The sequence below is a fragment of the Copadichromis virginalis genome, linkage group LG15 (genome assembly GCF_057382275.1).
Source record: "Copadichromis virginalis isolate Kocher_CV1m ecotype Utaka linkage group LG15, C_Virginalis_male_GT1.1, whole genome shotgun sequence".
Lineage (NCBI taxonomy): Eukaryota > Metazoa > Chordata > Actinopteri > Cichliformes > Cichlidae > Copadichromis > Copadichromis virginalis.
The window spans coordinates 22995067-23010374 of NC_140632.1; the positions used below are offsets into that span (position 1 = coordinate 22995067).

Here is a 15308-nt window from a genome sequence, read left to right on the forward strand (position 1 = left end):
ATACGTTACCTTTAATTCATGTGTGGATGAAAGGAATGGCTTCTTGTATTACACTGGTGAAACTAACTTATATCAGCAGATAGCAGCAGAATTTAAAAGCTGCCTTCAGTGACTTTTTTTAATTATTAATTTGAGCAATTCTTTGTTTCTTTAATCATTCAGTGTTCATTATTATTTATCTAAAGTTGAGAAGAAGAGGAAAATTTCCTTCTTTCCATTTCTTTCAGACCTTGATGATTGCTTTATATTAATCCAATGAATTTAAATACATTTACTGCATCTCATCACTTTCCTTCACCATCTACCTCTACAGCTCTGCCTTATGTGTTGTAATCTCAGTAAGTCGTATGATCAGTTGAACCACAACATCTGTAGAGAAAATCCAACTCACCATGCCGTGGTTGAGCCACTGAGGAATGAAGTTGTCCAGTAATTTGGGGTAGACCAGTTCTCTGTCATACAGGTAGAGGCTCCAGAAAGTAAACACCACAAACTGGAGAGAGAGAGACACCCACACAGAAAAAACCCCAAAAAGTTAGCAACTAAAGTGCAACACACTTTATGGAAAAGACATCAGTGCCAGATAAGTGGACAAAAACAGTGACTTTTAGCATGCAGCACAACGTTTCTGAACTAGTCCTGCCTACACAACGTCTGCTCTGTTGTCAGGTCAGTGATGAGAAACATTCCTCATATCCACCACTTACATTTCATTACACTCTATCAGTGGTTATTTAATATGTTGACGGTACCCCACTGGGACTATTTACCTTGGAAAATGCAGTTAAGCGTTACAGAGACAGCCAATTCAATGTTTGTGACATGCTACACGAGTAAAAAAGTCAGCAGAAAGTGAAATCTCAGTATAATTTAATAAAAACAGACAATACAGAATCGTTCAGGAGGCAAACTCCAGCACTAACAAATGAAATCAATGTGCAAATGCAGTTCCTCTAATGGCCACTTGAGGCAACAGCAAGTCAATGACCATGAACCTCTTGGTTCAAATAACAGTTTTTCAGTTGTTTTTTTTTTAAATTAAATTATTTTAACAAATATTATTGCTTGTTGTGAGGTACAGACTATCGAAGGATTGTGTGCTGTATTTTTGGTGAGTGAAAATTTAGTACTTGCTAGCACTAACTAGCAGATATGTGTACTGCACCTGAACAGTTTATGATTCAGCTTGTAACCCTCTCAACCCAATTTGATCTTTTCTGGCTTCAAAAACTAAAATGGCAGCAGTCTGGGAGTCTGGAACTGAGTCTGGGAACCAATAGGTGACAGCATCCATCTTTTGGATACAGTCTGTTAAAATACAATATGCTTAAGATATGTATGTTGTTTATCTAATTTTTAATTTAACATGTGGATGTAATAATTTAACATGTGCATGCATGTTGACTACTTACATCTTTTAGTTCTTAGGCAGTGAAAACCTGGCCCCTGGCACATGCATTAGGCTACACTCTACTTTTTACCTACTGTTAGAGATACATATACACTGTCCTCATTTATCCATTGGGTAAAGAAGGACATTGGAGGGAGACACATGAGGGTCATCTGTGATACCTTCTGCATGCCTTCTGTAAACCAAAAACTTCCCAATGATACATGCAGCTATTGCAGCAATCAGATTTCCCACATGACCTGAACCCACCATAAGCTGACCAGCTTCCAGTCTAATGTATCTTCACGGTTTGGATCAAGGCCAGTCCAGGTTCTGTAAGACGAGGGTGGAATTACCTGACAGGCATCTGCGTTCCAGTTCGAGGCATCTGAACCAACCAACCTCTTTTTATACCGTGACTGGCATGTTCTCTGTTTCAACAGGCCAGTGGTGGCGGGAAACAATGCGTGCACTTTGTCCCCTGTGGGGCACCCACAATTTTCCACCACACCATACCGCGTGCAAATGCCTGCAATATATGCACACTCCACACTCACGCATATATGCAATGCACAAATAGAGCTATAGCAACATATGCAGGAATGCACACACTTCCTTTACCAGACGGGCAAAGTTTGAGACATTACCTGTGGTAATGTAGTAGCTGCACCTGTTGTGCTGTATGTAACCTAAACTGTGAGGCCAATTGTGTGTGTGTGTGTGTGTGTGTGTGTGTGTGTGTGTGTGTGTGCCAATAGAGCCAGGAACTATTGGGTTATTTAGGTTTAGAGATCAACTGTGTTTGACACTAGTGTCTGGTAGTCTATAGCATGAATATTTATGATCTTGTGCCAGTGATCTAACAGCCAGGACACAGTAATAGTCAGGTAGCCACACAAATTCTCCAGTATGCCAGCTGTGGGGCACGTTGCCTAGTAAAATCTTGAATAAAAGTGTGTGTGTTAAGCAAAAGACTGCCAGCCTTGCAAAAAAAATGGATTAGACAGAGGTCAAAGTCTGGCTGTCTGGATGATTCGTCAGTGCTTTCTCTGTTCTGTTCATTCACAGCAGGATTGAAAAAGATGAAGCACATCATACCATTACACCCATTTTTTTAACCTCAGTAAATTTTCACATCCAGTTAATCTATGTTCTTTCTCTTTACACAAACTCTCACAAAAGGAGTTCACCCAGGTATGTGAATGTAGCCAAAGTATATCTGGTGACTCTTTTCAGCATTTTTTTTCCATCTAACTGAGTGAGCAATCGCAGCTGTTGATCTTCTTTCACTTTTACTTTTAAGTTGCTGCTAACCAGCCGGGACCCTTTTCATCTCATGTTTCCCTACTAACACGCTGACCATCCATAGTTGCGGCAGAGCAAAAATTAGCTTTTTAAGAGATGATTTTATTTATTAATAGAAAAAAGCCATCTAAACCTGCCTGACTCTGAGTGAAAAAATAATTCCCATCTAAACCTAATAAGTGATCGTGCCAGCTTTGGTAGCAAGAACCGCAATCAAGCATTTGTGATAACTGAAAATGAGTCTTTCGCATTGCTGTGGACTGATATCAGCCCCCTGTTCTTTGCAGAATTCTTTTAATTCAGCCACATTGGGGAGTTTTCAATCATGCCATTTAAGATAACTTAAATTAATACTTTAACTAGGCCACTCCAAAACCTTCTTTTATCGAACCATTCACAAGTGGACGTGCTGGTGTTTTTTCAGGTCATTGTTGTGCTGCACAACCCAACTGAGCTCGAGCCTCAGGCATGAACTGATGGCTGGACATTCTCCTTCAGGATTTTTCTGGTAGCAAAGCAGCCTCAGACCACAACACTATAATCACCGACTATCAGTACGATATTTTTTCTGTGAAATACGGCGTTAGTTTTATCCCAGGTGTAATTACTTTTTCTACACAGGATCAGGTGTGTTTGCACAGCTTTTTTCCCTTAATAAATAAAATCATCATTTAAAAAATGCATTTTGTATTTATTTTTTTAATGATTTGAAACATGAAAAACAAATATTAAAAATACTAAGAAATCACTCAGGGGGAAATTGGTTTTATTCTCCTATTTCCTAGTTGTTTCCTTTTAGTATGGCTTATTCTCGTTTGCCTTTTTTTTTCTCTTTTTACCTTTTATTTCTTTTTAGAATGTCGATATTATATATTTTGTTTTGTTTTTAGGTTGCTTTTAAGGTCTAGCCAGGGATTATGGATGAAAAATTAGCCTACGGCATTTACAGCAATGTTTAATAATGAACATTGTCCCTGTTACAAATAAACAAATTAAATAAAAAAAGTTAAAAACAATAATTGTTGGCACCAGACAGTGTTTAGATATCACATTGTAAACTGTAGACCTTTGTGCTTTGCAGTGTGATCGTTTGCAGATACCTGGTGTAATGAGATTTTATAGTTCTGATGTTTTTAAATAGTTTATTGTTGTTGTTATGTGAACCATCAAGGTCAAAGGCTCTCGGGCTAACCCAACCATGCGCCAAATCAGAAAAAAAGCTCAATTTAAAGCATCATTCCCAGACATTAATCACCCCATGAGGTGAGACTGAAAATGTCAGACAATTTTTATGCGGTTGACATTAACAATTTCCATGATTACAGGTTGGTAGGACACTGCCACCACCCTCAGGAGTGGAAGAAAAATAAGGGCAAGAGAGGCGTTAAGAAAAGGGGAGCATGGCGGAGAGTTGATTATACTAAAAATGGATTACTCCGGCCTTCAGTTCCTGCAAGGCAAGCCCATCCATTCCCGGGCTATTGTGTGTTTGCCTGTGTACGTGCTTGCCTATGTGCATTAATCCTCTCACCGCTCCGACAGGGAAGGCCAGGACGGCCATCATCCAGTCTCGCAGGCCAATCAGCTTTCTCAGCTGCCGCTCCTGCTCCCTGCTGTCGCCTCCCTTAGTCAGCAGACTGGACACATCGATCAGGACACACAATCCGAAAAACACCGCCTGGATCACCTGCAGAGAGGAACAGGGGGAGTTCAGCGAGCTCTTTGGCAGCACAAACACTTTCTCACAACAAAGAGATGAAGAGAGGAGGAGAAAAAGAGCTTAGACGGTCAAATTCAATAAAAGTGGTTGAAAGAAAAAAAACAGGCTGTGCCCAGGCACATAGTTACAAACCACTCACCTGAAACTGTCATGAACCAGAGCAACAACACAATCGTTATCTGCTATAACTACAGAGTTTCAAACCTCCTCTGGCATTAACATCAGTACAAACGCTGTATGCTGGGAGCTTCTTGGCATTGGTTTCTATGCCTGTAGGGGTAATCTGCGGGCGGGCCAGTGTTTTTGTCCTTATCATTTATGTTTCAAATTAATTCAACTTTATTTATACAAATCACAACAACAGTTGCTTCAAGGCACTTTCCATTATAAGGTAAAGACCCTGCAATAATACAGAGAACACTCCAACAGATCAGATCACCCCCTATGAGCAAGCACTTGGTAACAGTGGGAAAGAAAAACTCCCTTTTAACAGGAAGAAACCTCCACCAGAACCAGGCTCAGGAAAGGTTGGCCATCTGCCACAACTGATTGTGGATGAGGGGAAGAAGACAGGATAAAGACACGCTGTGGAAGAGAGCCAGAGATGAATAATAACGAATGATTAAATGCAGAGAGGCGTATAAACACATAATGCTTGTTTACCAGTTCAGCTGCCGATTAGCTCTTCAGCTAAAAGGGCTACGACAGCTACCATGTTAAGTGTAACAGTTTCTCCCATAGACTTCTATTAAGAGTTATTTGAGTGCTATATCTCTATCATTTTAGTAGTTCTGGCTTAAGTTTGCTTCCAGCAACCAACAAAAGCCCACAAATATTCTCTTAGCAGTTAGGATTGGGTTTAGTAAAGAGCAGCTGTTGGTATTAGCTAGTTCAAAGAAACTGGCACCGTGTTGAAAAACTTTGTATGAAGTTCCTTTAAAAGGGGTCACCACAGTGGGCAGCATTTATCTGCCAAAAATGTGGAAATCCCTTGAGTTTGTTGGCAGATCAAAAAGTGAAATAAATTTTATTGACTGAACAGACATTCTGTGTTCTAGTAGCTGCATTTCCAGCAGCGTAAAAGCAACTTAGCAGCTGATTAAAATTAGTTATACCTTATATACATTTTCTGCATCGCTAAATGAACACATGCACATTCCCCTACCAACGTGACACACAGTTTGCGCTTCATTTAGTCAGTGTGGCACAGTTTAACAGCTTGTAAGTGTAAAGCACAGAATCTGTAACGTACTGTAATGTACTTAAAAACTGAACGATTTTAAAGTGAAACTCAGAACAAGCCTAACCAGTTTGTTCAGCAGAGGTCGCCATGGTGATTTACACAGTTAAAAACACACACGAAACTCTGCCTTAAAGCTCAACAATGCTCGCAAAGCCATTCATTTTGCTTCATAGTACAACTTCAGAGGGCACTCTGGAACTTCACTGTTGGCGTTACTCGTGTTTGGAAAACCACAAACACAACAAGCAGCTGATAGAGTCGGGCTGAGCGCAAATGAAGAATCAGCGATTTGCTGTGAAAGTGAAGATTATTAAGATTAATGAAGTCTTTTTAAAAAACTGCACTGTGATATCATCCTAACAAGGACTGATATAGAAGTACATTAAAAAAAACTGTTAAAAAATATGTTTCGATATGAGTCTGAGAAAAAAAATGTCAGGAAAGATATTGGTTTTTATTAGTACTTTAATTACTAAATATCATTGTTGTTTTTTAAAAGCCTACATTGGTCAGTCTCTATCATAGGTTCACAGCTCTGGCTGTGAGCACGGAAGCTCCATCCACCTGCTGCTCAAACCTTCTACTTGTGAGGGACAGCCAATCACAAGAGTGTTTGCAGAGAAACAGGCAAAGGGGGAGGAGCTAAAACAGCTAGGACAACTAAGGGTCATTTTTAATCAAACCTACTCTTGTGTCCAAGAATAAAAACATGGAGCTGGAATCCAACATTATAGGTCCACTTTAAATAACTTAAAGTTTCAGTGGGTTTTGCTCTTTTCTTTCTAAACTTAATTCAGAAATCCAGTGAACAAAAATAATTTGCTGCCTGCAAAAGGGAGGAGGGATATTTCCAATTCATGCCCATCACTTAGCAACAGTGCTCTCAGGCTTGAAACACTTAAATGCCAAAGACATCCTGCACAGTTCCTGTGTTAAACAGAACCTTACTTAAAAGGCATTATAGTGTAGTTACTGTATATCGAGCAAAGAAAATGGTAAATATACATGACAATAGGCCATGCCATAATAAGATGCAAAGACCCCGAAGAGCTTTCCTTTAAGCAGGTACAGTGAAGAAACTAGCAGCTATAACTGGCTATTATTGTCGCTGATTACCTAAAACATATAGAAAACAGTTGGAACAATCTCTAAGGGCACTGCTGCATGAATCCCTGAGAGCAAAATTGAGCTTAACAGCTCTCAAACTGACTTCTGGAGTGTTTGTCCAACATGAAAGAATCATCCACCAGCAGGAAACACTGTGACCTGCGTGCAAAAACTATTCCTCACGAGATGCACAATATTTCAATAAAACCACACGTGGCTTCTTTCAACATGCACCAAAAATACTTCACACTTCAAATGCTCGATTTCAATAGAATCTCCATTAAGTGGGCTGTGGTGAAGGAGAAAACCAGCTCTGTATATTTTACCCATCTTTGCGTAAGGAAACACTTTCAACATGTTCGCAATGATGGATGTGACCTTCGCTTCCAGAGGAAGATGGAGAGGAGGCACAGACTACCTCTCCTCTCCTCAAACCTCCCTCTGAGACTATTAGGTATCGCCCGGTGTGATGATGGCTGGTCATTAGAGGCATTTTGGCTTTAAAACATAGTTAGGGGTGCTTCGGTATATACACGATTCTGCTGGTGAATACTGGCATTTTACAGCGGGCAGCTTAAATAAATGTGTGTGTCTACTCACTGAAATATGTGTGGACAGCAAATATAAATCTTAGACAGCAAGCATGTCTAAAGCAGCATGCCTGCTACATAAATAATAGGTTTCCATGAGAACTATGAGCAGCAACAGCACACTCACAGGCACGCACACAAGAAATTCTGAAATGGACCTAAAACTCAAGCCCTCGTTTCTGTATCAATACTGCATCAATTTTGAGGCTTTTGTGTTCCTCGTGAGAAACTGATACACACAAACGCTGGAGCCAGATGTTGCAGTGCAGTGTGTTTCCTGGCTGCTGGTGTGTACAGGTCTTTAATGGTACAGTTAACTGGGGGAAGAGGGCTAATGTGGAAAATATGACACAGCTATTTCCCATGCTCACAAAGACACAGGTATGCTCTTCAGAGATTATTTTGCCTTTAAAAGGGCCTAAACTAAAGTTTATACATGCCAAATTGATCAATCCCACAGATTTATAAATATGTAGGTATGTGTATAAATAAGGATTATTATTATTGTTATTATTACTACTACAAGTAGAAAATTAGAAATCCACTTACCGATAGGCCAGACAAACCTGTTTCAGCTGAGCGGCTATAACTGGTGACAGGCCAATCAGTCACAGACATATTCAGTTCTGAGCAAATTTAATTAGCATGTGCTGCTGCCTGACGCGCACCTTATCAAAAAACGTAGCTATAGAAACGTGGCGTGCTGATTTGTGCAAAGATATTTCTTCAGAGGAACAACATGTGATATGTAACGGGTCATGATTACATCTGGCATCTTCGTAATGCTAATGCACTAACTGGTAATCAGCGAGCGCAGCCATCTGCTGTTTTTGTTTTTATAGCTCTGCTGATCCACGTGTACACTCAGATGGTTCGGGCAAATTGTGTTGCAGCAATTTGAAGGTACACTTCTGAACTCCCCCCCCAACATGTGCCTGTATTTGAAGTACAGAAAGAGACGCCATGCATTACAGAAACCTTACCACCGACTAGTATTTTAGAGGCTAAACTGCAGAGCACTGTAGGCACGTAACATGTCTAACATGTCACATCAACTTGGATATACTGTAGCTATTATTTAATTTAAAGAAATGTTGAATATTCTGTTAGGAAACTTCCTTGAATGAGAACGACAAAAGGTCCCCTAACCTGCTGATAACTGCAACATGTTTTTTATAATGATTATTTAAAGAGAAGTTTTATATAAAACAATTATTGTAAAGTCTAATGTATTCTAATCCTGACATGTTGTAGAGCCTGCAAGGTGTCCTTATATTGGCTTTCGAGAGATAATGTGCCTATTTTAGAAACGTCCAAAGTCTGCATTAGTAGGTTGGAGGGGTGGAGGTGACATTTTCCCCCCCCGAGTTATCACCCAGGACACACCTTTGTCTTTTGCACTTTGCTTCTTTTTTTCACCTCACCTTGTACATTAATGAGCCATCGCAGCCAGGGATAAGAATATGGCTAGTGGCCAAAATCGATTACATTTGTAAAAACTGTGAAGCACAATCAGTGGAACATGAGCATTTTTATATATGATATGTGTTGTTGTTTTACTTTTCTTTAACAATGGATGTCAACCAGTGAATGAACAAACGCATCGACATCCCAGCCGCATTTAGATAACGACAGCAAGAACTCAAACGGTGCACGCAAAACAAGAAATGTCAGCTAGCTTCCTCTACAAACACAAACATTGCAGAAAGAAGACAACCACTGGCTGGATATCTCTCTAAAATTGGTTAGCTTTTTATAGCGACTTCACACCAACTTTAAAGCGTGCTTGTGAATGACTGCCTAACAGAACCGGCCTCTAACAGAAGTCCCTCTTTGTGAGTGCATGTGTGAGCGCATTGTTCGGGATGAATGGGAGCTGTGTGTGTCTGCAGTTTTGTGCCTCTCGTTGCAGCATAATTTCCTTAATTTAATAACAGTTGAGAATCAAGAAAACTGATTGTGAACACTAATGTTTGGCCTGTTGCTGCCTCTCAGCTGATATGTTAAGCAGCTTTTACAAGTACAGTAAAGAGCGCCGAGACAAAATGCCCGTTGTGCACATTTTATGGCCTCACAGCGACACATGTGCTGCAACTATTGAAGGAAATACGCGGTGTACTTTAGCCCAAGCACTTCATTTTGCGTTGCAGCACAAAGTAAATATTACCAGTGCAAAAACTTCAGCTTCCGTCATTGCAGCCCTCAGGTTTTAGTAATCAATTGCTTTGTTCGACTGGCAGCAACTATAATAAACTATATAAAGTATAAACTATATAAAGTATGTTATCAGTAATTAACAATATATTCAGAATAAGAAGTTTGATAACAATAAACTCATCTAACAGAGACAAAGACAATTTTAAAGCACAAGAAAACAAACACAATATCGCTCTGTCAGCAGTCACCACACAAATGAAAACTCAGCTGACACGATTTACTGATCTCTATAGGAGAACTGATTTTATTAGAGTCACTACTGTAAGTAAATAATGGCTGATGATTAACCTCTGGCAACTCTCATGACGTCTGGCTACCAACGCAATGCTGCGCTTTGTATCATAAAACTAATCAGATATCTTTCTAGATATTTAGGCACAAGGTAATCACAGGTAAATATCATATCGTATATGTGCAACGCAGTACAGCCCCGTTTAGAAAGCATAAAGGCAGCAAAAAGAAGCATGAGCGCTTCCTTGTTGATGAATCACAAAAACTTGGAAACTAAAGTGAGTGAGAAGAAAACAAAAGATTTTAATGCAAAAAAAAAAAAAGAATTAGGGCTGTTATTACATCAGGCTTTCAATGCAAGAATAAACCACAGAATTCACTTCAATGACATTATTGCACCATCTAAAAAAACGTTTTAATTAGATCTTACTTTTTTTGTTTATATCTCTGTGTTTGTTAATGTGTGTTCTGCACATTTTTAGCAAATAAAATACAAATATGTTTAGCAATGTGACAAGACAACAACTGCACAAATGGATGCAAAAAGAGCACATGCACTGAATGGACAGTGAGACGTTATGATACACCATGTAAGTGTACAAGAATAAAATCTACACGGGCACAATCTTCAATGAACGCTGACCACTGATCTCACTCAGGGTTGGAGCCGCAACGTTCAAACGCTTTATTATTCAAGATTAGGGGATGCTGCGCATTTTCACTACACCATATTTAGTCTTTCAAACTGACAGACACTGCGCTCTCATTGGTCCACACCTTGTCAATCACAAGCTTCTGCTAATATCAGCTTTCAGTGTTGTTTTAACTAGAGATGGACCGATCCGATATTACGTATCGGTCCGATACTGACGTAAATTACTGGATCGGATATCGGAGAGAAATAAAAAAAATGGAATCCGATCCATTAAATATCAAAAAAGCACCTCACAAAACTTGCGACATGGCATAATTCGGCTCATAACCATAGCACGTCGGAGCAGTGTGCGTCACGTGATAGAGCGACTGTGGCTGCGAGACCTCTCGGCAGTCTGGTTCAGTATTTGGAGCCTCGCTACCAAACCGGCATTTCATCTCCGAGAAAGTTATACCAGAGAGAAGTAAAGCAAGTGTGTAAGTTCATCTCTGAATGTTTGTAAAGCATTCTCACGTTAAGCTTAACAACCGATTTATGGAGTGACTGCCTCTTCTCTCTCCCTCCCTCTCCTGCTGCTACTTCAATCATGAAACTGATCAATGATCAGCTGATCGGCTTTTCTGTAGCGAGTCCGTCTCTCTTGTTTGTTTTTGGCCCACTTTGCACCAGAAAGAGGAAACCAGCGGTTGAACAACAGCAGCACGTTTAAGCTTGATAAGCTGTTTTTAGAATTTATTTAATATTACTTTGTACACCAGGATCTTTTCCTACCAGCTGATGGCTGGTAACTGTGCAGGGGCGGATCTAGCAAAGTTTAGCCAGGGGGGCCAATAAGGCATTAACAGGGAAAAGGGGGCACAAAGACATACTTTTCTTTCTTATTCTCATTTAAAATGTCTAGCTTTTAATAAATAATTATCTGAATCTTACACCCAAAGTTTTAATCTGATGAAAAATGTATAGAAGTCCATTACTGTATATAGTAACTGTTAAGTCTAATATACCCTAGTAAGCTATAGTATTTTTTCCTTTGGGAAGGTACCATCTGTGAATTCTGCAATTCTGTTGAAGAAAGATGTTGAATCTATTTAATTATTCTTGAAAAATAATTGATTTCTGTGCATTTTGTTTCCACACTGCATCAAATTAAAGTTGATTACGTCGATTAAGCATCATGAGGTGGGGGGTGGGGGTGGGGGGGTTCCCCTATTTTTATTTATTTTTTGCTGGGAGTTTTAGAACCCTATTGGTTAGGTTGTTTACTCTTTAAAATACCAGAATAGGAAGGATGGAGTAAGTTTAACTTTATTAGATTGATCAGTATTGCTGAACTATGAAATATTTTGGGTGCAGTATATTTTTTGCATACAGGTACAACAGAATGGCTTTAGTGTTTGTTTGTTTTTTGTAACTTGAGTATGAACTTATACAAAAAGCAGCAAGATATTAAAAAACATTTTTAGTGATTAAAAACACTATATCGGATTCATATCGGTATCGGCAGATATCCAAATTTATGATATCGGTATCGGACATAAAAAAGTGGTATCGTACCATCTCTAGTTTTAACATTATGTGTCTTTAGCCCCTGAGAGGTCACTCTCAAGCACTTAAACATATTTCCTTTGCTGTTAACACAGAATTTATATCATTGGGTCAAGCTTCTTCTTGATTTTGATTGGCCACTGAGAAAACAGGGACACTGAGCACTGAAAAAATTCTGTGCATTGAGCTTTGCAGGTGATTGCAGGCACTTATCTTCTATTCAGACACTGTACAGGAGTTTTTGTGTTTTGTCTGGGCCTGATCCTGTGTGATGATCTACACCTGATGAGGGGTGGATAAAGGTATCAGTCTTTATGTTGTGGCTTTTGAGTCCGGTCACAACGATTACTACCTAAATCCAGGTTATATCATTACTGTTTACTGGGGTCACACAGAAATCTAAACGTTTTCCTGTAGCCTTCTATGCAACCAGAAGACTTTGTGCAACAACAACAGACACCGTCTGCTGGTTTAAGCCACTTTCTCCAAACTACATCTGTCTTGTATGATGTCTGTAAAGTGGAGAACTAATTTATAAGTTAAAACAAGCAAAATTTGTTCACAAGCAGCACCTACAGATAACTTATGCATATTTTCACCACCATATTTTTATTCCCTTTTGCTATTAGCGTGAGTGTGCACGATGATCAACATCATCAACCCGAAATTCCTTAACCGGCACTTTATAAAGGCCACCAGGAGTTGACCCTAGTGCTGTGCGAAACAACTCCGAGATTATGGGAAGTCTATGCGAAAGCATCCCTCGGTGTCCTTGCTCCATGACCTCGGTAAGCACTTTGGCAGGTAGCTTCAAGTTTCACTGAATAAAACATCAAGTCTATTTTATAGAAATCATTTCATTCTGCAAGTCAGAAAAGAGAATTTTCCAGAACGTGTTCTTGAGAAGGTGATTAGAGTCTGATCTAGCCCAACAGTGCAAGCATCCCAGTGGCTATGTCCATCTTTTATATATATAGTCTATGGTCTAAAATGGACTTGAGTGTAAATCCCACTTTCTTAGTACAGATATGTTCTGGGCTGCAGCTTGTTTCAAACTTCTTTAAAACACATAAGAAATAACTGAGAAATTGATTGACAGTTTATTACCGATTTTTTTTTTTCTTGTCCAACAATCAGCGAGCACTAAAAATCCCACATCCCTGTCATTTCTGAGCCTCTCAGTCCTTCGTCATCATTTTTCTGACACTTCCCAACTGCAAGCTTTCACAAGGTTCGGTGCACCCGCGGCGCGCTCCCGAAAGGGGAAGCCTTTATGACGGGAGAGCTTTCTGCCCCACAACGCACCTGTTCCGGTTCACCTCAGCACCTAACCACGTTGCGAGCTTCAAACGCGACTGCAGACAAGTGAAACTCCGTGTAATTTACCCCTCCCTCTGCCACTGCCGACGAATCATCGAGTCAAACAAAGAGCGCAAGGAGGCGGAATTTAAATGTGATCGCAGCGCCACGCGCGCACTCTCTCCAGCGCGTGCATCGCCTCGAGCTGCGCGGTAACTTCACCGGGGTGTTTAGGGTTGAGATCAGATTAGACGTGAAATCTCACCAGGTCGATGAAGGTGAGAAACTTCCAGCTGCCTCCGTAGGTCTGGTGTGCCGGCATGTCTAAGGCTTTGTAGTGGCACAGGATGGAGAAATAAGACAGCAGGATGGCGACCCGGAGAACCTGCGAGGGGATCAGCGCCATGATGCTCGCTTTGCACCTGTATCTGTTTGTCCGTCTACCTGCCTGCGCTTTTTTTCACCTCCCTAATGTCTCTATGTGTCCGTATTTTTACTTGGTTTAACCTGCCTGCCTGTCCGTGCTTTTCCTGCCCCCCTACTGTCTGTGTACTGCTTCCGTGTTATGGTGATGATGAAAGGGGGAGGAGTGTAATCTCCACAGTCCGTGCAGTTATAGCGGGACTTACAGTATGTTGCTGTTTTCTTAAGGAACACGTAGCTTGAAGAATATTAGAATAAAGCACACTAGGACAATAAAAAAAACACATCAAAGCTTAGTTTAGTTTAAATCCAAAATAAAATTGTAATTAAATAAAAATCAATCTGCACTTAGAGATACAAATGACCCAAAGGTTCGGGTACTGTGCATTCATTCAGCTGGTGGTGCAGAAAATGTTGATGAAACTAGTGGGAATAAAGCCAGTAGAACAGTAAACGCATACCAAGAATACCTGTTTAATCAATAAGTGAATGAATAATTTCACTTTGATATACCAACAAACTGACACATCATCTCCTTCACAGGACTATGTCATGGTAGCCCTATGATGTGTCAGAGCTGTAATGTGCAACCAGCCAACATATTAAAAATAAGTGTCAGCAGTGAGAGCGCACTCATAAAATAACTAATAAAAAACAAATTAAAATGTTTGTTTCACCACTGTGTGTAATAAATCATCAGATTTATGGCTTTCTGCAGCATTAGTCTCTTATTTGCAACAGTATTGTATGTTGGTGTTACATTTTGGGCTTTTTTTAATAGTTTTTTTAATCGCAATTTTATCATCTAATAACAGCTGATTGAAACAGGCAGCACCCATCGATTCTATATGCACATATGAAAAATCATACGACACGTGAAACAAAAATCACACAGAGGCTGAAGTGAAAAGCTGATAGCTGCTGTAGTGATGGCCGTTATCTTAGACTGGGGTTTTAGGTTTTATAAGGGCCAGCTAACAAAAGCATGGCATTGTTTAACATACTTTTTTCTTTTTTAAAACCTGAGCCATACCAAGTGTCTCTGGTGAAATTATGTTCAGCATCCCCATAATTTCGCCTTGCACTTTGTCACTGCCAAGGAAATAGTTTTGAAAGGTGTGGCCTTTTCTGGCTTCATGGTCAGACAGTATTTTCTGTTTGATTTAGAATTATTCTTTTTCATTGACATCATCATCTAAAGAAGCAACAACATCTGAGAAGCATCTGTTAGTCTGGAAAGGGTTATAAAGCCATTTCTAAGGATTTTGGATTCCAGTGAAACCACCATGTCCATCCATAATCGCCACCCATAAATAGAGAAAACTTGGAACAGTGGTGTGCCTTCCCAGGAGTGGCTAGCCTACCAAAAATTACTCCAAGAGCACATCAGTGACTCATCCAGGTGGTCGCAAAAGAAACCAGAAAAACATCTACAGACCTACAGGCCTCACTTCTCTCAGTTAATGTCAGAGTTCACGATTCAACAATATAAAAGCGACTGGGCAAAAATGACATCCTTGGGAGAGTTCCCAGGTGAAAACCACTGCTGACCAAAAAGAACACAAAGGCTCGTCTCACAATTG

At 40.0% G+C, this 15308-nt stretch overlaps 1 protein-coding gene across 1 annotated transcript in view; it reads right to left on the reverse strand.

The window, feature by feature from the left end:
* The window catches only part of aig1 (androgen-induced 1 (H. sapiens)), a 31801-nt gene extending 17938 nt beyond the window's left edge, over nucleotides 1-13863 (reverse strand). Inside the window, exons 1-3 of the mRNA XM_085432539.1 lie at nucleotides 13568-13863; nucleotides 4227-4382; nucleotides 392-493 (exon numbers count right to left, since the gene is read on the reverse strand). Coding sequence (XP_085288665.1) covers nucleotides 392-493; nucleotides 4227-4382; nucleotides 13568-13708 — 399 coding nt within the window. The 5' untranslated portion in view covers nucleotides 13709-13863. The remainder of the gene's footprint in view (nucleotides 1-391; nucleotides 494-4226; nucleotides 4383-13567) is intronic.
* Nucleotides 13864-15308: the final 1445 nt, after the last annotated feature.